Raw genomic sequence first — 23,014 nt, forward strand, 5'->3', positions numbered from 1 at the left:
TTTTATTTGCTGTAACAAAGCAACTACCAATTATATACACGATCCCAGACTGAGGGGTCCCAGCCAGAGCAGGGACCTTTATACCTCTCCCAGGAGGCGGAGCCCGACTGGGATGTACCACAATACTACAATACAAAGGTGTAACAACCCCACCCTAACCCCAACAGCAACAAGTAGAACAACCCATCCCTAACCCAACAGCAACATATGTACATACTTGTAGTACTGGCCAGACCCTGGCTCAGTACTATCCAGTGGGAACCAACGATGGTTCACCACATTCACCCCTCCTTTGAAAACAAAGGCCGGCGGGGTACAAAAACAGAATAATTTGTCGTCAGTCTATAAGTTCAGACGGTCAGGGGGACCGCACCGTCGTTGTGACCTCCTCAATACCGGCGGTGACACCGGAGTAGGCACTTGCGGTGGCGTTCTCCCCAAGGCGATGTCCAGCTGTTCCTCCACAGACGCACGGGCCAGTTGCCCCTGAGGTGACGGTAATCCATGGAGTCCCGACACGCCCTGAAGTGGCGACCATCCTCTGGACTCAGGCAAGCTGTACACGGGAGTAAAAGGGTTAAGCAATGGTCCCGATGCTGCCCGCGCCGTGTCCGGGGGGGAAACAAGAGTTATGGGGTTTGTAACAGGGGGTATGGGAGCGACAGGGGTTGCTACGTCCCCTGCTGGCGCCAGGTCTCGGATCGAGACCGTGTCTCTCGCCCGTCCGGGTATGCCACATAGGCATACTGAGGGTTGGCGTGGAGGAGATGGACCTGTTCGACCAACGGGTCGGACTTGCGGGCCCTTACATGTCGCCGCAGGAGGACAGGTCCTGAGTACGTCAACCAAGACGGTAATGAGGTCCCCGAGGAAGACTTCCAAGGGAATGAAAACATCCTCTCATGGGGAGTAGCGTTGGTTGCCATACACAGGAGTGAGCGAATAGAATGGAGCGCATCAGGGAGCACCTCTTGCCAACGGGAGACTGGAAGGCTTTTTGACTTCAACGCCAGTAAGACAGCCTTCCAGACTGTAGCATTCTCACGTTCCACCTGTCCGTTACCCCTAGGGTTGTAGCTCGTGGTCCTACTAGAGGCAATCCCGTATGAGAGCAGGTATTGCCTCAAGTCATCGCTCATGAACGACGAGCCCCTGTCGCTGTGAATGTAGCCGGGGTACCCGAACAGGGTAAAAAGATCACGGAATGCCTTGATAACCGTGGCAGCGGATGTATCAGAGCAGGGAACAACAAAAGGGAATCTAGAGTACTCGTCAATGATGTTGAGGAAGTACACATTCCGATCTGTTGAGGGAAGGGGCCCTTAAAATCGACACTCAGTCTCTCGAAGGGACGAGTGGCCTTGACTAAATGTGCCCGGTCAGGTCGGTAAAAGTGCGGTTTGTATTCCACGCATACCCGACAGCTTCTTGTTATGGACCTGACGTCCTCCACCGAGTAGGGCAGATTTATAAAGTGGTAGAGCCGAGTGACCCCAGGATGGCATAGGTCATTATGGAGAGCCTGCAAACGGTCCTCCTGTATACTGGCGCATGTTCCACGCCAGAGGGCATCCGAGGGCTCATTGAGTTTCCCTGGACGATACATGATGTCATAGCTATAGGTGGAGAGTTCAATTCTCCACCGCAAGATCTTGTCATTCTTGATCTTGCCCCTCTGCGTGTTATTAAACATGAACGCCACGGACCGCTGGTCCGTGATCAGGGTGAACCGTTTTCCCGCCAAGTAATGGCGCCAGTGCCTGACGGCCTCCACAATGGCCTGGGCCTCCTTTTCCACCGCTGAATGCCGAATTTCGGGGCCTTGGAGGGTGCGGGAAAAAAATGCGACGGGCCTGCCCGCCTGATTAAGTGTGGCGGCCAGGGCGAAATCAGATGCATCGCTCTCCACCTGAAAGGGGATGGACTCATCAACAGCGTGCATCGTAGCTTTCGCGATGTCGGCTTTCAATTTATCAAAGGCCAATCGGGCCTCAGGCATTAGGGGAAAAGTAGTGGACTTAATGAGCGGACAGGCTTTGTCCGCGTAACTGGGAACCCACTGCGCATAATAAGAGAAGAAGCCTAAGCAGCAGTGCTTTTGCACGAGTGGGCAAGGGAAGTTCAGAAAGGGGGCGCATACGGTCTGGATCAGGGCCAATGACCCCGTTTTCCACCACGTATCCTAGGATGGCTAAATTCACCATCTGCCATGGTGAGATGCGTAAGAGCTCTTTGAGTGAGTTATGTACATCTATTCAGCTGATGTACATCTATTCAGCTGATCAGTCCAAAGATGTGCGGGTTAGGTTGATTGGCCATGCTAAAATTGCCCTTAGTGTCTTGAGATGCGTAGGTTAGAGGGATTAGTGGGTAAAATATGTAGGGATATGGGGGTAGGGTCTGGGTGGGATTGTGGTCGGTGCAGACTCGATGGGCCGAATGGCCTCTTTCTGTACTGTAGGGTTTCTAAAAGTAAAATGTAGCAATTACTGGAAAAGTGAAACTGAAACAGAAGTTGTAATTGAAAGATTTTAAAGAAGCAAATATATCCTCCCACAATATAATAATTCACAACATTGCTTAGTCTTTTTAAAAATAGAATTTAATTTCAAAGCCCGATTCTAAATTAAATTCCATTACATTTTTAAAAATTTCGTTGTATATTGTAGTCACTCGGGCATTTCATTGGATGATTCATGTTTTTAACTCACTCCTCCTCATAAAATGAGACTGTCCTTTCGATTCTCGATCAGTTAAGGCGGCATGGCTAACGAGGGTGGTGGTTTGGCTGTCTTAGTTACTGGTTTTTCACAGATTACAAAAAAAGCAATTCAAAACAAATTAGCTGCTTACTTTCAAAGCAAGAAGAGGTCAGGTGGTGGGGAATGTGACGTTAAAATTGTTGAAAATGGAGATGCCGTGGTGACATTCCTCAAAAAAGATGGTATGTTTTAATTTTACATTCATTTTGAGTTGTGGAAATGCGGAGCAATTGGTGGTAAAATATATAAAATAAACAGTGGCGATTAATTCAAATCATACAGCCGATCTTATAATGAGGAAATGAAACTGAAAGTGAAAATAACCAAGACCAAGTCTTTAAGAATTCAAATTAATTTTAACGCAGATCTGCAAACTTTTCACAACTAACATAAGATTAAACACATTGTATTTACTCTTTCGAACTTTAATCAATGTTTTCGAATCATTGAACCAATTGTTAATGTCAGAAACTTCCTGAAAATATCGCCACCTTCCTGTGGGCCCGCAGTATTAAACTCTAGAAGACTCTCAGTTTACCAAACAAAATCATTGCTGTTATTGAAACATTAGAAATGTCACCAAAATGCAAAAAAACCCCCAAATATTTGGGCGAATTTCAATAACTAAAAATGGGCGAGTTTGTATCAGGTGGCATGTAAACATTTTGAAACGCCCATTCCTAACTTTAACGAAGACAGAATGGACAATCACCCTCCTCGCAGTAGGTGGATCGATCGTCTAAATATTATGAGACCAATAACCTCCAAAATTAACCACCATTTGAAATTTAACCCTGGCTGGCTGGATTTCTCAAGTAAACTTTCGGTTGCGAGCCGGGGGAATGCCGTATCGAGGAGAAAGTGCCTTCCCAGTTTACTACTTCATCCTCTGCATTGGACATTCTTGACCCTTCGGATCTCCCAAAATGTTACTAATCTGAACCCCTATTTGAACGGTCTTCCCCGCAAGCCTCCGATCTCCTTCACCAGCACTTCTGATTTATCCTCTGGAGACCGTACAGTCTCCCCCGACCTTTCTAATCTCTCACCAAATCTCTGATTTCCCGTGGTCGTCAATTTCCCCTCAGACCCTCCCGGTGTTCTCTGCCCCCCACGGCACCCATTTCCTGCATCCGCACTCGCTCTGAGACCTCTACTCTCCTTCTCCAGCTCTTATTCTCCCTTCGAGGTGATCGATTTCCCCCTCTGACCCTTCCAACGTTGGCCACTTCCTAAGGACCCCCAACTCGCCCCAAGACCTGCAATCTACTCCCCACCCCAAAAACTCCAATTTCCTTCACCAAAGAGCCTTCTTGCCACAACATTCTCTCCCCTCCCCCCACCTGGCAAAGCCTATAAATCTCTCATCTCTGCTTCCCATTTGGTGCCAAAGGCCGACCTACCCAACTTTGTACCCAACAGTCTCTCAATTTGACTGGCTGTAGCTCAGAAACGGTGACAAAAATGCTCAGGTCCTGTCATTAAATTTGTCATAACTGCAAAACAACCTTCTTTTAGCTCTCCACATACACCCAACGTATACATAAACAGCTTCAAGCCACTTTGCAGCCCCTGATGTTAAAACAGAAAAATTCATGACCCGTGAAAACAATCCCTCCCCGATCAGAAATGCCTTCCAGCTTGCCTATTTAACTGGGAATGTTGGTGTGGAAACCTAATGTTTACCAGGGAACTAGTTTAAAAACAAGAAGGTTTCAGTTTCATTTCCTGTCATTTACTTTGTTTATCAGAAACTATAGGCAGCCGGAGTCATATTAAAATGTTAGAAAAGTTGACTTAACTTTGGGCATCAACTTAGCTGTGCTGACACATTTGGCTGAATGACCTCCCCCCGTGCGTGCTGTCTACCTTTATGGCTCTAACACCGTGAGTTAGGTCAATTAAAATAAATTAGTAGAATACAGGCAATTGTTATAGAGAAAATGAAAACCAAAAAGAACATTATCTGAGATACAGCAATGGATGGAAAACTGGGGGCAGCAGGACTGTGTGAAGTCTTGGTGGTGATCTTGGAAAACCTTTGGGTAATCTTTCATCTTCACTGTTGGAACAGTAATGTGGTTGAACCTGTTATAGAAGCAGCCCAGTTTTGCTTGTTGATTTCAAATTACCATGGAATAAAGATGAAAATGAACCCCCTTGTTTCTAGCATGGAATTATTTCCAAATGAGAATGGGGTTGTTTTTTGACTTAGAACAAAGAACAATACAGCACAGGAACAGGCCCTTCGGCCCTCCAAGCCCTCCCTGGTCCAAACTAGACCATTCTTTTGTATCCCTCCATTCCCACTCCGTTCATGTGGCTATCTAGATAAGTCTTAAACGTTCCCAGTGTGTCCGCCTCCACCACCTTGCCCGGCAGTGCATTCCAGGCCCCCACCACCCTCTGTGTAAAAAAACGTCCTTCTGATATCCGTGTTAAACCTCCCCCCCCCCCCCCCCCCTCACCTTGAACCTATGACCCCTCGTGAACGTCACCACCGACCTGGGAAAAAGCTTCTCACCATTCACCCTATCTATGTCTTTCATAATTCTATACACCTCTATTAGGTCACCCCTCATCCTCCGTCTTTCCAGTGAGAACAACCCCAGTTTACCCAATCTCTCCTCATAACTAAGCCCTTCCATACCAGGCAACATCCTGGTAAACCTCCTCTGCACTCTCTCTAAAGCTTCCACGTCCTTCTGGTAGTGTGACTTTTGGATGACCAGCCATCAGAGAGTTTGCTGCCTGTTGTGGCAGCGAAGTGGCCCCTGCTCATTTGTTGATGGCAAGCGGGTTTTGAAATGTCAAACAGGCGAATCAGGAAGCTTGCCAGATTGCAGCCTCGCTCATGGCTGCCCCTGCCTGATCATAATTTAAAGTGCACGGAGGCGAGTAGTTTTGCGGCCAGATTATTTTTGCTGGATACAGGAGGGGCCCTCGTGCTCCACCAGAGCCTGCAGAGAGTTTGGTGCAACTGATGAGACTTTGCACATTGCAAATGGACCCCAAAATTGAGTTAGCTTTTTATGTCTAAGGAGCCCAATTTCCTTATTGGAAGGGGCCAATCACCTGAAACAAACAAATTCTTGGACTCCTCATGCCAGGGCCCCTTTTTAAAATACTTTGAAAGGTTTAAGACTAATTATGTTTGAGGTCTAGTCATGGATTATGAAGAGACCACAATGTAAGTAGGTGTAAATAAAATAGGAACGGTTTATTCAATGTAGTGACAGTAGCACAGTACAAGACTGACTTTAGCAAGCTCCATCCAATTAGCATCTGCATTGACATAATCAGTCTTTCTGGGGGATGACGGTTCTGAGACGAACATCTCAAGGGCCTTCTTGGGTGTCATTCTCTGAATTTCCGGAAGCTCTGGTTGCACATTAATAGCTTCCTCTTGAGAGTGGTTTCCATTTTCTGTAGACGTTGTTAACATCTCCTCCCTGGGTAAGACTATGCCTGTCTCAGGAACACTTGGCTGGTTGGTTCCCCTGGCTCCATCTGAAATGTTTCAGGATCTTGGAGGACTTCCCTCCATTGATATGGTGTGGCGACCAGCTGATCCACGTGCCACCTCCAGACCAGCTCATCTCTGGTCTGCACCATATATGATAATGGCCCCGTTTGGGCCACCACCACCATAGGGGCCCATTTCTCTCCAGATGTGTAATTCCTGGCCAGCACGATGTCTCCCTTTTGGAAATTCCTCAACTTGGAATTCCCCTCCTTTCAGGCCATCAGTCCTTCCTGCTTCATTTCTACCACTTCTCTTATCTCTTCCGACCTCACCAGGTCCTCAGTTTGCGATTATACATTAACAACACTGGTGAACACTGAGTTGTCACATGTGGCATATTATGTAACATATTGAGGATCCTATCCCAAAGGTGAACCCTCCCCTTTGGAAGCTTTTAGCACCTGCTTCAAAGTTCAAGCAACCTCTCTGCCTGGTCGCTGGGTGGTACGGAGCCATCCTCACTTGTCGGACTCCTCTGTGATCAAGGTACTCTCCAAGCTCCTTCGCCACAAACTGGGTCCCATTGTCACTCACCACTTGTTTGGGATTCCCAAATCTAGCAAATAATTCATCCAGTCTAAAAAATCTAAAGTTTATTTATTAGTCACAAGTAGGTTTACATTCACATTGCAACGAAGTTCCCGTGAAAATCCCCTATTGTTGCCTCTGTGGAAACCGACTTCATGATTGCCACTTCTGGCCATATGTAGTGGGCATCGACTACCACCCATAACATTTGTCCTTTCACTGAACCTGCGAAGTCAATGTACATCCTTTGCAATGGAGCTTCATGGTGGGACGTTTATGGTGGGACAATTGACGAACAGTGGAGGACTTTCAAAGCGATCTTTTACAGTGCTCAGCAAAAGTATATACCAGTGATAAGGAAGGACTGTAGAAAAAGAGATAATCAGCCGTGGATATCTGAGGAAATAAAGGAGGATATCAAATTGAAAGAAAATGCATACAAAGTGACAAAGATTAGTGGGAACCTAGAGGATTGGGAAATCTTTAAAGGTCAGCAGAAAGCCACGAAAAAAGCTATAAAGAAAAGTAAGATGGGTCATGAGAGTAAACTAGCTCAGAATATAAAAACAGATAGCAAAAGTTTTACAAATATATACAAAATGAAAAAGAGTGGCTAAAGTAAACATTGGTCCTTTTAGAGGATGAGAAGGGGGCTGTAATAACTGGAAATGAGAAAATGGCTGAGGCATTGACCAGGTATTTTGTGTCGGTCTTCACAGTGGAAGACACAAATAACATGCCAAAAATTGATGACAGGAAGGCTATGGCAGGTGAGGACCTAGAAACTATCATTATCATGAAAGAGGTAGTGTTGGGCAAGTTAATGGGGCTAAAGGTAGACAAGTCTCCTGGTCCTGATGGAATGCATCCCAGGGTATTAAAAGAGATGACGGGAGAAATAGCAAATGCACTAGTGGTAATTTACCAAAATTCGCTGGACTCTGGGGTGGTTCCCGCAGATTGGAAAACAGCAAATGTGACGCCACTGTTTAAAAAAGGAGGTAGACAAAAGGTGGGTAACTATAGGCCGGTTAGCTTAACTTCTGTAGTAGGGAAAATGCTTGAATCTATCATCAAGAAAGAAATAGCGAAACATCTGGATATAAATTGTCCCATTGGTAAGATGCGGCATGGGTTCATGAAGGGAAGGTCATGTTTGACTAATTTGGTGGAATTCTTTGAGAACATGTGCAGTGGACAATGGGGAACCTGTGGATGTGGTGTATCTGGATTTCCAGAAGGCATTTGACAAGGTGCCGCACCAAAGACTGCTACATAAGATAAAGGTGCACAGTGTTACGGGTAATGTATTAGCATGGATAGAGGATTGGTTAACTAACAGAAAGCAAAGAGTGGGGGTAAATGGATGTTTTTCTGGTTGGTGATTAGTGACTAGCAGTGTCCCTCAGGAATCCGTGTTGGGACTGCAATTGTTTACGATTTACATAGATGATTTGGAGTTGGGGACCAAGTGTAGTGTGTCAAAATTCACAGATGACACTAAGATGAGTCGCAGAGCAAAGTGTGCAGAGGACGCTGAAAGTCTGCAAAGGGACATAGATAGAACATAACAACGCAGTACAGGCCCTTCGGCCCTCGATGTTGCGCCGACCAGTGGAACCAATCTAAAGCCCCTCTAATCTACACTATTCCAATATCATCCATATGTTTATCCAATAACCATTTGAATGCTCTTAATGTTGACGAGCCCACTACTGCTGCAGGCAGGGCATTCCACGCCCTTACTACTCTCTGAGTAAAGAACCTACCTCCAACATCTGTCCTATATCTCTCACCCCTCAATTTAAAGCTATGTCCCCTCGTGCTAGCCATCACCATCCGAGGAAAAAGGCTCTCACTATCCACCCTATCTAATCCTCTGATCATCTTGTATGCCTCTATTAAGTCACCTCTTAACCTTCTCTCTAACGAAAACAACCTCAAGCCCCTCAGCCTTTCCTCATACGATTTTCCCACCATACCAGGCAACATCCTTTATTAGATAGTCTAAGTGAGTGGGTGAAGGTCTGGCAGATGGAGTACAATGTTGGTAAATGTGAGGTCATGCATTTTGGTAGGAATAGCAGCAAAATGGACTATTATTTAAATGGTAAAATATTGCAGCATGTTGCTGTGCAGAGGGACCTGGGTGTCCTTGTGCAGGAATCTCAAGGAGTTTGTTTGCAGGTACAGCAGGTAATTAAGAAGGCAAATGGAATTTTGTCCTTTATTGCTAGAGGGATGGAGTTTAAAAACAGGGAGGTTATGTTGCAGCTGTATAAGGTGCTGGTGAGGCCACACCTGGAGTACGGTGTACAGTTTTGGTCTCCTTACTTGAGAAAGAATATACTGACACTGGAGGAGGTACAGAGGAGATTCACTAAGTTGATTCCGGAGTTGAGAGGGTTGGTTTATGAGGAGAGACTGAGTAGATTGGGGTTGTACTCATTGGAATTCAGAAGAATGAGGGGCGATCTTATGGAAACATGAAGAGAATAGATTAGAAGCAGGGAAGTTGTTTCCACTGGTGGGTGAAACTAGAACTAGGGGGCATAGCCTCAAAATAAGGGGAAGCAGATTTCGGACTGAGTTAAGCAGGAACCTCTTCACACAAAGGGTTGTGAATCTGTGGAATTCTCTGCCCAGTGAAGCAGTTGAGGCTACCTCATTGAATGTTTTTAAGGCAAGGATAGATACATTTTTGAACAGTAAAGGAATTAAGGGTTATGGTGAGCGGGCAGGTAAGTGGAGCTGAGTCCATGTAAAGATCAGCCATGATCTTATTGAATGGTGGAGCAGGCTCGAGGGGCCAGATGGCCTACTCCTGCTCCTAATTCTTGTGTTCAGGCCATTCCCATAGGTGAAAGGATGACAACAGCGGCACCTTCCTTACTAGAGCACAGGATTCACAAGAACCTGCCTTCTAGATCTGGGAGTCTACACTTGGCCACCAAAAATAGCTCCTGGCAACCTCTTTCATCAGCACCACACCCAGGTGCCCTTGGTGCACTTGTTCCACACCTTTCCTCTTAATGTGGGAGGAATGACCACTCTCATCCCCCACTATAGACATCTGTCTGATATGGTCAACTCCCACTCCCTGCACAGATAGTGACGTAAATCTGTCTGGTCCTCCTTCTCAGGTCTGAATTCATGACTTGACATAAGACTGGTTCCACTGCACCTGGATTGGCAGACACCGGTGCCTTGTTGATAAAAACACATGATTTTTAAATTACAATCAGGAACATGCATTCCTCCAGGGAGAGGCAGCCTCGAAAGAGCAACTGCATGCCATGCTTCTCTGATTGTCGATATTGTATGTCATAGGTAGAAGAGGTGCCCATCTTTGCCACCACGTTCCTGTCTTTGGCCCAAAAATGGTGGTGAGGAACCTGTGCTTGCTCAGCAGCATGAACTGACAGCTGCACTGGAAGTGTGAGAATTTCTTCACTCAAACACTCAATCCTTCCTTTTCGATCTGGGCATAGTTTTCCTCCATTTTCGTCAAAGACCTTGATACAAAGGCAATGGGTCTTTCCCTTCTATTAACCAATACATGCGACAATACAGCGCCAACCCCATAAAGTGAGGCATCGCAGACTAATTGCAGTGACAACTTAGGTTGAAATGGGTTAGCACTTCTGATTTCCTTAAATCTTATATTACCTCCCAATAAGCCTCCTCACACATCTGGGTCCATCTCCATTCCCAAGCAGTTGGTATAAGGGTTTTAACGTACTTACCAAATCTGACACAAACTTGCCATAGTAGTTTATCAACCACAAGATAACTGCGATACATTCTCTGGTCAAGGAGCCTGCATAATGGCATCCATTTTCTTGGGTGCCTTGTGCAAACCTTCACTATCAATGACATGGTCCAGCTATTCAACTGAATTTCTAAAGAATTCGCATTTTTCTTTATTACTTGCAGGCAATGCTCCTGCAATCTTCTGAGGGTGTCTTCTGGCTTCTTCAAATGCTGTTTTTTGGTGGAGCCTGTCACCAAAATATCGTCCAGGTAACACTGGAGCTCCGGTAACCCACGTAATATTTGATCCATTGCTCTCTGGAAAAGAGCCTGTGCCAACGTGATGCCAAAGGGAAGTTGGTTGTAACATAAAAGTCCCCGCTGAGTTAATATCGTCAGAGGTGGTTGGGACTCTTCCGCGACACCTATTTGGAGATAGGTCTGTGACAGGTGTTAAGGCCCAGACCAGAAACCACAAGGTTTATTAGTATTCTGCAGTTAGCCTGGACCCTAACTTTTACATTTTATTTTGACATTAGGGTGACATCAGGTGTCCCGCCCCAGGTATGATTCCAGTGATTCACCAGGAATCTTCTGTCAAAACAAAGTTTATTTAAGAACAGAATATAACAATAAGAATTAGCATAACTTTTACAAATTAAAATACTTAGACATGGCAAAGTATGATCCTTAACAGCTAGCTATCTCTGTAGTTCCAATTTAAAGCAATGCCCCGTAGTCACCGTCTGTGCAGAGTCTGCATGTTCTCCCCATGTCTGCGAGGGTTTCCTCCAGGTGCTCTGGTTTCCTCCCACAGCCCAAAAGACGTGCATTGGCCATGCTAAATTCTCCCTCAGTGTACCCGAACAGGCGCCGGAGTGTGACGACGAGAGGATTTTCACAGTAACTTCATTGCAGTGTTAATGTAAGCCTACTTGTGACACTGAGAAATAAACTAAACTAAACCCTTCTTCAGAATTAGTTGGCACAAAATCAAGTATGCTCATGTGATGCTAGATTTTCATCTTTTTAACACTCCTGGACAGAGATCCAGACAGCAGTTTCCAAAACAGCAACTCTCCGAGAGAGATTCACTCTCAAATGGCAACTCTCAAAAAAGAGACTTATCTCCTGGCAGATTCTAGTCTCCAACTTCAGAGAGGGGAAAAGAGAACACTGCTCTCTCTCAACTCCAAAAGCAGCATCTCAGCTTGAATATTCTGTGTAAGCCCAGTTTCCCTGTCACATGACCTTGCCTGCTAATCATCCCAATCAAACCCCACTCTGCAAAATCACTAAATAGGTCCTCAATGAGAAGAAGTAGGTATTGATCCACACACAATGCTGGGTTGACAGTGATCTTGAAGTCCCCACAGATTCTAACCATGCCATCTGTTTTTAAAACTGGAACAATTGGGGTGGCCCATTTGGTAGTGGCTACTGATTCCAATGCTCCCATATTCACCAGCCTTTCTAGTTTCGCCTCCGCTTTCAGCCAGATGGCATACCTGCTCTGACCAAGAATGCAAGAAGCTACAAAGGGGTGTGAACATAGCCCAGTCCATCACGCAAACCAACCTCCAATCCCTTGACTCTGTCTACAATTCCCACTGCCTCGGAAAAACAGCCAGCATAATCAAGGACCCCACGCACCCCAGGCATACTCTCTTCCACCTTGTTCCATCAGGAAAAAGGTACAAAAGTTTGAGATCATGCACCAACCGACTCAAGGGCAGCTTCTTCTCTGCTGCCATCAGACTTTTGAATGGACTTGCCTTATATTAAGTGATCTTTCCCTACACCTTAACTGTGACAGTAACACTACATTCTGCTCCCTCTTTGTCTCCCCTATGTACTCTATGAATGGTATGCTTCGTCTATATAGTGTGCAAGAAACAATACTTTTTACTGCACACTAATACATGTGACCATAAAAAAAATCAAAAATGTGGTACCGGACGTGCCTTCAGGCTCTTGGCCGAGTCTCTATTTTCACCTGAATTTTAATTTCAACCCCTTTCATCTCACCCAGAGTCCCCTTGAACAAGTCCTTGTCCAGGATGTCCTGTAGACTTGTTCTTGAGTCCACCAGCCCTATGCACTACGCCCCAATTTATTTTTAATTTGTGTGCCACTGCTTCTATGAACTGTGGATCTGTGAAATAAGGCCTGCCCTCATTCTTACCCACCCCAGCAAAAATGGGGGGCTGCTGATATGGAGATGGGACTTCCAGAATCAGGGTTCCTGGTGCCATTTTGACTAAGGTGAGGAACCCCTCCATCTCAGCAACATTTGTGCCCAGGTGTTTTAGATTTATTCACAAAATGCTATGCAAGTGTATGGCCCCATATCTACTTCCCAACTAATGTCAATAAATGTCTCTTTAGAACTCTTTTATAAAGATGTCTCCTTATATTTGCTCATGCCACTATCTATTCAAGTCCCTCCAATTTTACAAACTTAGTCTTAATTTGTAGTATTAACAATTCACCTGAAATGCTCAGGCCAGATCTTTCTGGCCTTTCATTCTGGCGGATCTTCCATTCCTGTAAATGGTGGATCCCCGGGTTTCTCAGCGGTGTGGGGAGGACACAATGGGAAATCCCATTTTCAGCAGTGGGACCAGCAGATCTTGGTGAACGGCGCGCCTCCTCCTGCCATGGGAAACACGTAGTAGGAGGCCAGAAAATCTCGCCCTCAGTGTTTATGTCTTTACAGAGGGCATTGCATATTTTTGGCATTCTCCACCTTTATTTCAGATTTAAAACATCTGCAGTATTTTGCTTTTATTTTAAGAATAATTGTATGATGTTTTTAATTCTAATCTATAATTTTTCCAACTATTTGTAAATATTTGATTTTTCTGGTTACAATTTTAGCTCAAACGTCTGTCCTGGAAAGGACACATACCATTACCATTGATGGACAAAGCATTCAACTCTCAGTAACTCAGTACAGTGGTACACAGACAAATTCCAAAGATGATGTGCAGGAATTTTCCTCACCAGTAAGTATAACTCCATGCAACAGTCATTACACAAAATTCAGTTGCCACTAAATGACGGAACGCCAATATCTGAAATTCAAAAAGGAAAAAACAGTTCAGACCATTTTACTGGTGTTATTCTTCTGGGATAGTACTGATGTTACTCTGGAATACTATTAGATTTTAATAATGAGTTTTAAGTACATTGTGTCGAACTTGAATTTGTCAATTTCAGTAAAGGGCCTCAACTAAATGCATCTATTAATAAATGTTCAAAAGTCTGAGAGTAGGTAGGATCCTTGACCCTGGGAGTTACCTTTAGATTCGACTATTTCAAAACTGCCCATGTCTTAACTCGCACCAAGTTCCATTCCTCTCTCATAGAATAGAATAGAATCTTGATAGTGCAGTAGGAGGCCATTCGGCCCATCGAGCCTGCACCGACTCTCTGAAAGCGCATCCCACCCAGGCATTCCCCTCCACCCAACCTTGCAAACCTGCACATTTAGTATGGCCAATTTACCTAACCTGCACACCTTTGGAGTATGGGAGGAAACCCATGCAGACATGGGGACAACGCACAAACTCCACACACAGTCACCCAAGCCAGGAATCAAACCGAGGTCCCTGGCGCTGTGAGGCAGCAGTGCTAACCATTGTGCCACTGTGCTGCCCACCCTTATGCTCTTGGCCTACCGTGACTCCAGGTCAAGCGACTCCCTTCATGACCTCGCCCTTCTCCATTTCTGCAACCACCTGCCCCTCAACCCTCCAGTAAATGTGCACTCTTTCTGGCTTCTTAAACACCCCCAATTTTCATCACTGCACCTTTGCTGGCCATTCCTTCAATTGCCTAGTCCTAAGTTTTGAATCCCTTTACTACAGCTCCTGCTTTTTTCCTTTAGAACACTTCTTAAAACCCCTCTGCTATCTGCCTTAATATCTTCTTACATGACTCTATGCTATATTTTGTTTTCTAATGCCTTGGTGAAGTATTATTACTTTAAAGGTGCTATTAAATTACAAGTTGTTGTTTTAAAACAAGAGCTGACTCAGGGAACCTAAATGTAACACTCTCTACAGGCCACTGGCAGGCACAACAATTTTTTCCAAAATGGAGAGATTACAGTTATATATTTTGACCTCCGGATGTCCCAAAACTTTATCACCAATGAAGCACTTTTGAAATATGTCATTGTTGCAGTGCAGAAAATGCAGCGGCCGATTTACACAGCGATGTCACAAATAGCAGATGGTAATGACCAGACAGTCTGTTTAAATGATATTGATTGAGGGTTAGATATTCACAAGACATTAAGATGACCCCTCTGGTGTTCTTTGTAATAATGCCAAAAGATCTTTTATGTTCACCTGAGAGAGCAGACAGGACCTTCGTTTAATGCCTGATAAGAAAGAAGGGATCTCCTGAGTGCAGCATTCCCACAGAACTGCACGGTGCATCAGTCTAGATTTTGTGCATAATTTCTGGGATGGTGGACTTTGCTCGGCTGCTGAAGAGAACAGCAGTGGGCTTTTCATGGGACCAAGGACTCCAGGGGGTCCCAAAGACTGAGAGCTGCCATCCAGTCAGAGACTAGCACCGGGTGAGGAGGGTCATGGAGGAAGGGGATCAGCAGCAAAGGACAGTGGCGTTCCACAAGATCCTCTGCCTGATGCCAGGTCCCACTCAGTGCCTTTGAATGAGAGGCCCACCCTTTGGAATTGGCAAGTAACCCTGCACACATTTTTTTGTCATGCCATTTGCATGGCGAGTCTGTCCATTTGCTTCACTAGAACTAGGGGGCATGGCCTAAAAATAAGTGGAAGCAGATTTAGGACTGAGTTGAGGAGGAACTTCTTCACACAAAGGGTTGTGAATCTGTGGAATTCCCTGCCCAGTGAAGCAGTTGAGGCTACCTCATTGAATGTTTTTAAGGCAAGGATAGATAAATCTTTGAACAGTAAAGGAATTAAGGGTTATGGTGAGCGGGCGGGTAAGTGGAGCTGAGTCCATGTAAAGATCAGCCATGATCTTATTGAATGGTGGAGCAGGCTCGAGGGGCCAGATGGCCTACTCCTGCTCCTAGTTCTTATGTTCTTATGCTGCTAAATTAATACCAGCAGCAGTGGGATGAGACCTTTGAAGAGGGCATTCATGACTCACTTAAGGACCTCAACTGGCAGTGGGATCTTTCCTCTGTGGCCTTAATCAGGGTGGAGTCAGGAAGGTAACTGGGTGCCCACTGGCTACCTATCCACCCAATTAAATGTCCTCACTGCATCCTAATTAAATGTCCTCATCGCAAACCTGCCAAGGGAGGGAGCATTAAATTCTATTCCTGGAGTGGGACTTGAACCGATAACCTTCTGTATCAGAGGCAAACGTATCAACAATTAAGCCACAGCTGACATACAACAACAGAGTAAGAAGTTTAACAACACCAGGTTAAAGAGAGCGATACATTGGACTTTAACCTGGTGTTGTTAAACTTCTTACTGTGTCTACCCCAGTCCAACGCTGGCATCTCCACATCATACAACAACAGTGCAGCTCTCCCCCAAACACAATGAGTAGTGATTTTCAGGAGGAGCCAGCAACCCGGTCCTCTCCCTACTGCTTTTCCACACCTTCAACTCCTCTTGGCTGACAAGCCAATGTTTGAGTTACCAGCTGTTTTAGATGGAGACAGGAGGAGGGAGCATGGCAGACGCACCACCCACCAGAAGCTTACTCCTCTGGATCCTTCCCCAAACCTTGTAGCCGGATCAATTACCAAATAGAGCAGATGATGACAGATCCTAGTATCACTGTCTGAATTACCTCCTTGTGGAAATCCTTGGCCAGTAATGTCTTTACAGTGTATACTAGCACCCATTAAGTCTTTCTAATGACTATTTTTAATTTCAGGTCAAAAAGGATTCTACCTGTGCCTCTGAAGGTAAGACAGAATGTTCATCAGTATTTTTCCACAACAACTAGCATTGAATTTTTTGGAAATCAAAGAGGCAGAAGTTTGTAAGATAGTTTTAAAATGTTTTATCTTGCATTCGTATTACATAGTAAATGGTCAGTGAGGGTATTGCGCCGGCAGGTGCCTGAGTCATTTTTCACTCCAAACATCAGTTGGACACCTGTTTTAAGTCATTAAGAGATTGCTTCACAACTACTGTGACGATCTTGCGTAGATAACTAAATGAGCAGATGACTGATATTCAGCATATGTTGGTAGGAATTTAATAAGGTTACACTTCAGAAGCTTTTTACTGAAGGAAATATCCTGGAAGCGAATGGATAAGCAAAAAAAAACAATTGGGGGAAGTAGTGATCCGGATATAAAGGGAAGAGAGCGATACTTTGGGGGACAGTAGGGGTTAGGAAGAGTGGGTTGACAATTGTGAGAAGGAGTGGCCATGAGGGGCAGAGGCAATTCACAATCAGTCAACTATTCTTTAAAAGAATTTCCTTTTCTTTGGCTGCATTTAATGGTCCTTGTAAGGAGCACTGGTTAAATTAAATGCAAGATCACTTTCTCCTGAAAGCAGCCAGCCCAATATCTCCCTCATTTAGGGCAGACAGTTTGTAAAGCAGGCTTCAAGCAAGCATTAAACTCCTTATTTGCCACTTAGTTGTATGTGCAAAGAGATTGTCTTTTTCCAGCATGAGCCCTGCATGGGTCTTTTATTGTCTTTAGTATAACTTTATGGCATCATAGAAACCCCAGTGCAGAAGGTGTTGGCCCATCGAGTCTGCACCAACAACAATCCCGCCCCAGGCATATTGGATGCGTTGGTTTATGTTGGACATCTGTCAAATCTGCATTAGGTCAGCTAACACCAACCACACCCCCTCCCCACACCCCCACTTCTAACTCCTTCAGCATAATCTAGAAGACCCTGATGCTGTGATCTTTTCCCTTACCTAATTTTTAAATATAAAGTTCAGCCATGAGATGGGCTTTTGCTGGGAGCTTGCACCTGGTTTATGAATTCCTCAATCCTGCTTCCTCACAAGAATGTGCATATGCACATACCAGGAATATGTACTTGGACTGCCACGTCTTCAGTGTTTTGATTTAACCGTTACTCTTTTCTTTTTAAACTACTAGCGGCTTCACCCAGTAAGATACAGGATGAAGGCAATGAGCAAAGTGATCTTATCAACTCGCATCGAATTTGTATTAAATTACAAACTGAAGATTTTGAACTTGAACACTTCAGTTTTTACATTGAATGCTGCAGTGGCACCAACTCTTTCCAGGTTTTATACACCAATGAAACTTCCATTTTTATTGTGGAATTTGCAGAAAACATAGGTAAGATTTAAGTGCATAAGGGACTATTGCACAACCTAAGTTACTTACGTAATGAAAGCTGCACTCAAAACCATTGTGTCATGTAATTTAAATGTTTTGCATCTGTAAAGGAAGTGTTGGGCAGGGATGCCCATGGAATTAGAAAAATGGTTTCAAAGTTTAAGGGATGTTGTCATTTAAAGGCAAGAGGCTGTTGAAGACTAAAAATTATATGGAGGTTGCAGGTTTCAACAAAAGCAATTGGTGGAAGAGATGGGTAATTAGTGAGTGAGGTTGGATAGGCAGACAATGTAACATGGAGGTATAAAGCTCTGGAGTGGCCAGAATTTAGTTGAGGCGGTAGGGTTACTGACTACAGGCTTGCAGGTGAGGGGCCTTCTTCCTTTGGCAGTCAGTGGGAATTGAGATCACATTTTACAGTGCAACCACTCAAGTGGTTGTCACCTGGACTGCCATCCCTATTAAGGATGGTTGTACTCTGCTAACAGCTACTAACTAATTAGAAGGCAGCAGGTCAGCAACTTCAGCAGTGACCCTGGAAGTGATGGCCATTGCTAGGTCTGCACCAAGAGGGAAAGCATGCCCTACTAGATGTGCTTCCGCATCTTTCAAGGATTTCAAATTGGACACATGGCTGCAATTAACCAATGTTGCATTGTGCATAATTGCCATGGTTATAGTAAAGGATATAACAGTGGATTTCATGAATAAAATTGCAGAATTTCTGTCAATTGAAAATATAGAGTACTGGTGAGACCACATTTTGGATGCTGTATACAGTATTCCTAATTGAAGAAAGGATATAAATGCATTTTACAGGCAGTTCAGAAAAGATTTCCTGGACTATTATGAGCAATGGTGGCTTGTCTTATGAGGAAAGGTTGGACAGGCTAAGCTTGTATCCACTGGAGTTTAGGTGACTTGATTAAAGCCTTTAAGAGCCTGAGAGATCTTGTCGGGTGGATGTGAAAAGGATGTTTCCTCTTGTGGGAGAATCTAGAGTTAGAGGTCACTTTAAAAATAAGGGATCATCCATTTAAGATGGAGATGAGGAGAATTTCTTTCTGCCTGAAGGTAGTGAGCCTTTGAAACTCGTTTCCTCAAAGATAGTGGAAGAAGAGCCTTTGAATATTTTTAAGGCAGAGCTAAATAGATTCTTGATAAACAAGGATGAACGTTTATTGGAGGTAGGCAGGAGATCAGTAAGATCAGCTGTGATCTTATTCAATAGTGGAGCAGGCTCAAGGGGCCAAGTGACCTACTCCAAATTTATATACTATCTTTATTTTGAACCGAAGAAGTTTCAACAAACGGCTCTTTAATAATGCTAGTAATTTGCCAGGACAAATGCAAGTCCAATCATAGAGTCGTACAGCACGAAAACAGTCTCTTCGGCCCACCATGTCTCTCCTGACCATCAAATACCAATCTATACTAATCCCACTTACCAGCACTTAGTCCATATCCTACTATGCCTTGGTGATTTAAAGTGCTCATCCAGATACTTCTTAAATGCTGCAAGAGCACCTGCCTCCCCAACATCTCAGGCAGTGTATTCCATATTTCCAGCACCCTCTGTGGGGGGGGGGGAAAAAAACCTCAGATTCCTTCTAAACCACCTCTTAAACCTATGCCCTCTGATTTTCGACACCTCTGACGTGGGGAAAAGATTCTTACAACCTACTCTATCTGGTCAAGGACTGTGTAATTTTAATCAGATTTACCCGTTTGATTTCAATTGAACAAGATTACTTTATTATCCTTCAGTCCTTCCTTCTAGAAATGTTTTTAGATATCACTGAACCTATTTGTCTCAATATTTAATTTTAATTTGCACCCTCTGATTTTAGTAGTGCCTGATCGTAGCAAAGAGTTCCCCTGGATTTGCACGAATGTGATCCATCAAAATTTATTTGTTATCTAATATCACTCTTGAAGAACAAAGCAGTGTTCAATTGCAAATTTTCAATATTCTTTTACTTACGAATTTTCACGTTTTCCCCATCTAGATTTGAATAAAGCTGTCCATGCTTTCAACAATAAAAAATTTCGTGGCCTGGAACCAGTTGCTGAGCATTTGCCAAGAACACGATGCCTCTGTGTTACGCAGCTGCCGGACTCAATAGTGGAAGATTATCTAATGTTGTATTTTGAACGCTTCCTGAAATGTGATGATAATGTGGAAATCAATATGGACAAATCTACACAGTCTGCAGTAATGACTTTTCCAAACCCAGAAGGTAATTCTCAATTTATATGTAGATGAATTGGACCTGGGTACAGGGAACACTATCTCTTTCCCATCCCATTTGTGATTCTGTCTGCTGCTGGCAAAACCGGAAAATCCTGCTGAAAGAATGGTGGTATGAAAATTTGTGGATGAAAAGTGAATCTTAAAGACTCCAATGTTTAATTCTCTAAGTGCAGTACAAATCAAGTGATAAAAAAGCCAGTGCGATTTTGGATATTACAAGGAAAAATTAGTACAAAAGTAAATTTTGTTCAACGAATCATTGGTTAAGACAAAGACTATTGGGAGACATTTTGGAGCACCTCACTATAATAAGCTTATACAGTATAGTACCGATTAACCGGGATGATGACAGGGTTGGTAAACAATATATGTGAGGATTGACATGAAATCCTGGAATTATTTCCAGTCGAGCAGAAAAGGCTATTTGGAGATTTAATCGAGGGAACATTAGGAAGAGTTTGATACTTAGTCTTTCCTTATTTTATTTCCTTAAGTTGGTGAATCAGTGATAAGAGTCATCAACCAGTTAAGAGGATTTCTTTATACAGAGGATTGTTGGAACATAAAATCCTTTCTCCGAGGAGCTGTTTGTCATTAACATAAAAATTTCTAAATATTTGAAACCGAGGATGATGCAAAGCTTATTGGAGAAGGAGCGAATAGTAGGATTAGTTTTTTATTGCATTCACGAAAAGGCAGCTTAGACACAATGGACCCAAATAATTTCCTGTGTTACATTGTTGTAACTATCAAGAGTTTGTTATTTTGATACTTCTGTATTCAGTTTATTAATTTAAGATGAAATAACTTTCATTTTTTTAAATTCAGCGGTTGAACATGTTCTATCTGAAACACACAACATAAAAGATCACACTTTGAAATTGCATCGTTATTATGAAGGTGAGAAGTTAACGGAATTTACATCTGAGCAAGACAGAAATGACTCTAAACCATCAAAGGACAAGAAAGACTCTGAAACGCTGATCCAAAAGAATGAAGATGAAACCAAACTTGCAAGCAATTCTGTGACTGAGGAATGTCAGTACAAAAACAAGTTTTATGTATTGATTTTGAAGAACCAGGATCTAGCCAAAGAATTTCCTAGTGTTCAGCTGCATTTTGACATGATGCAAAATAGAGTGCAAATTACAGGGCTGGAAAAAGATGTTTTGAAAGTTCAAATGAAACTGTTTAGTAAAGGAAACCAAATAACAAACAAAATCAGCCATTTTTCAAAACATTTAACAACATTTTTGACACAATTAAACAATGAAGGTTTCCTTACACAAATGTTTTTGGACTCCAGAATTAATGCAGCATACGCATTTAATGATGCTGAAGATGAAGGAGTTTTGTATGCAGCATCAGAAAAAGATGTACTAGAAGCTGAAGAAAAACTGAAGGTGACCTTTGCAGAAGTAACAGTACCAATTCCAGTAAACTTTTGCATGGACAGTACACATGATTTCAAACTCTTCATGGAGAAAACCACAGCATCCATGAAGAAAGAACACTTGGAATTAAAAGATGTAAAAGAAAAGTACTTGCTGCAGCACTACCTGGAACCAAAAGGTGCTTCAGGCCAATCTGACTGTATCACCCTTGTTGGGTACAAGATCATTGTTGAAGATGCAAAAATATGCATTAAAAAGTACATGGATGAAAACCGTATGACCGATTGTTTTATTAAAGTTCCATCACTGGGTGTCTTTGAATTTATCCAAAGGTTTGTGAACTTTTCAGACATCCTCCAAGATATAGATGTCCTTTGTGTGAAAAATGAACAATCGTTGGGGTTACAGATTCGAGTAAGTATGAAAAATGCAACACAAACTGAAGCTATAATACTGGACATATTGAAACAAGTTAAAATGCATCAAAAAAAACTGTGCAAACCTGGAGCTGTTCGGTTTTTTGCTAAAAACCAGGACCTTTTGAAGAAACTGGAGAACCCTTACCAATGTGTAATCTACATAGAAAATCAAGAAGGGCAACAAATAAATCTTGCTCCTTCCAATGAACTGGAAACAGTATCGTCAGTCATGTTTCTGAACAAGTTCAGAATCTCCGTTGTTAAACATGATTTAGCAATTCATGAAGTTAATGCAATTTTACACCTGGCAAATGAGATGTTTGATTGTTCCACCGGATTGTCAAAAGCTCTGGTAGAAGCTGGTGGTCTTGATCTCCAAGAAAGCACTGATCGACTGAGAGAACACAGATCCATGATGAAAGATGATGTTGTGATTCCAAGCAGCCCTGGAAAATTACCATGCTCTGTGGTCTTGCATGCCAGATGGACTAAAACAGATAAGCAAGAAGAAACAGTTCTGAAGAAGATCATATTGGCAGCGCTGAAGGCTGCAAATGAACAGTTTTACACATCTATTGCAATTCCAGTTATTAGCTCGAGTGAGTCCTCCACATGGATAATGGTAAAAGCCATCAAAGAATATTGTGAGAAATCCAGAAAATCTGATGTCAAGCTGATTGACATCAGACTTGTGAGTACTGATGATGCCGCTATTAAAACAATGAAGAAAACCGTTAAACAAGTAATGGAACCCGAAGCTAAACATTCAAAAATCCCAGCCGTGATGAAGTTAGCCCTCAAACGGGAAAAGAAACGCTCATCGGCCGACACAGGCCTGGAACCCCGGCAAGAAGACACCAGACTACCCAGCATGTCCATAATGCAGCCTGTCACTGCTGTACCTGAGATAGACCCAGCTAACTCGGATGACACATTTGTAACAGATGAGGGATTAAAGGTGATTCTGCTGAAAGGAAACATCAGTGAACAAAAGGTAAAATAAATCGTGAGCAACTGAAGTGCAGGGATGGGATATCGGGATTGAATTGTTACACATTTTTGGATGACATCCGTGTCC

General features: G+C 43.4%; 1 protein-coding gene across 2 annotated transcripts in view; it reads left to right on the forward strand.

Annotated features, from left to right (window-relative positions):
- The first annotated feature begins 2,729 nt into the window (after positions 1 to 2,729).
- LOC144506441 (protein mono-ADP-ribosyltransferase PARP14-like) overlaps positions 2,730 to 23,014 on the forward strand; it is a 63,899-nt gene continuing 43,614 nt past the window's right edge. The window contains exons 1-7 of one of the 2 annotated variants that reach the window (XM_078232572.1): positions 2,751 to 2,944; positions 10,753 to 10,839; positions 13,450 to 13,577; positions 16,465 to 16,495; positions 17,663 to 17,869; positions 19,879 to 20,109; positions 20,952 to 22,930. In XM_078232572.1, the coding sequence (XP_078088698.1) occupies positions 20,010 to 20,109; positions 20,952 to 22,930 (2,079 nt within the window). In that variant the 5' untranslated portion in view covers positions 2,751 to 2,944; positions 10,753 to 10,839; positions 13,450 to 13,577; ... (1 more) ...; positions 17,663 to 17,869; positions 19,879 to 20,009. Of the gene's footprint in view, positions 2,945 to 10,752; positions 10,840 to 13,449; positions 13,578 to 16,464; positions 16,496 to 17,662; positions 17,870 to 19,878; positions 20,110 to 20,951; positions 22,931 to 23,014 lie in introns of both variants that reach the window. The other variant, XM_078232563.1, reaches the window with a different exon arrangement.

The sequence above is a fragment of the Mustelus asterias genome, chromosome 2 (genome assembly GCF_964213995.1).
Source record: "Mustelus asterias chromosome 2, sMusAst1.hap1.1, whole genome shotgun sequence".
In the NCBI taxonomy this organism is placed as follows: domain Eukaryota; kingdom Metazoa; phylum Chordata; class Chondrichthyes; order Carcharhiniformes; family Triakidae; genus Mustelus; species Mustelus asterias.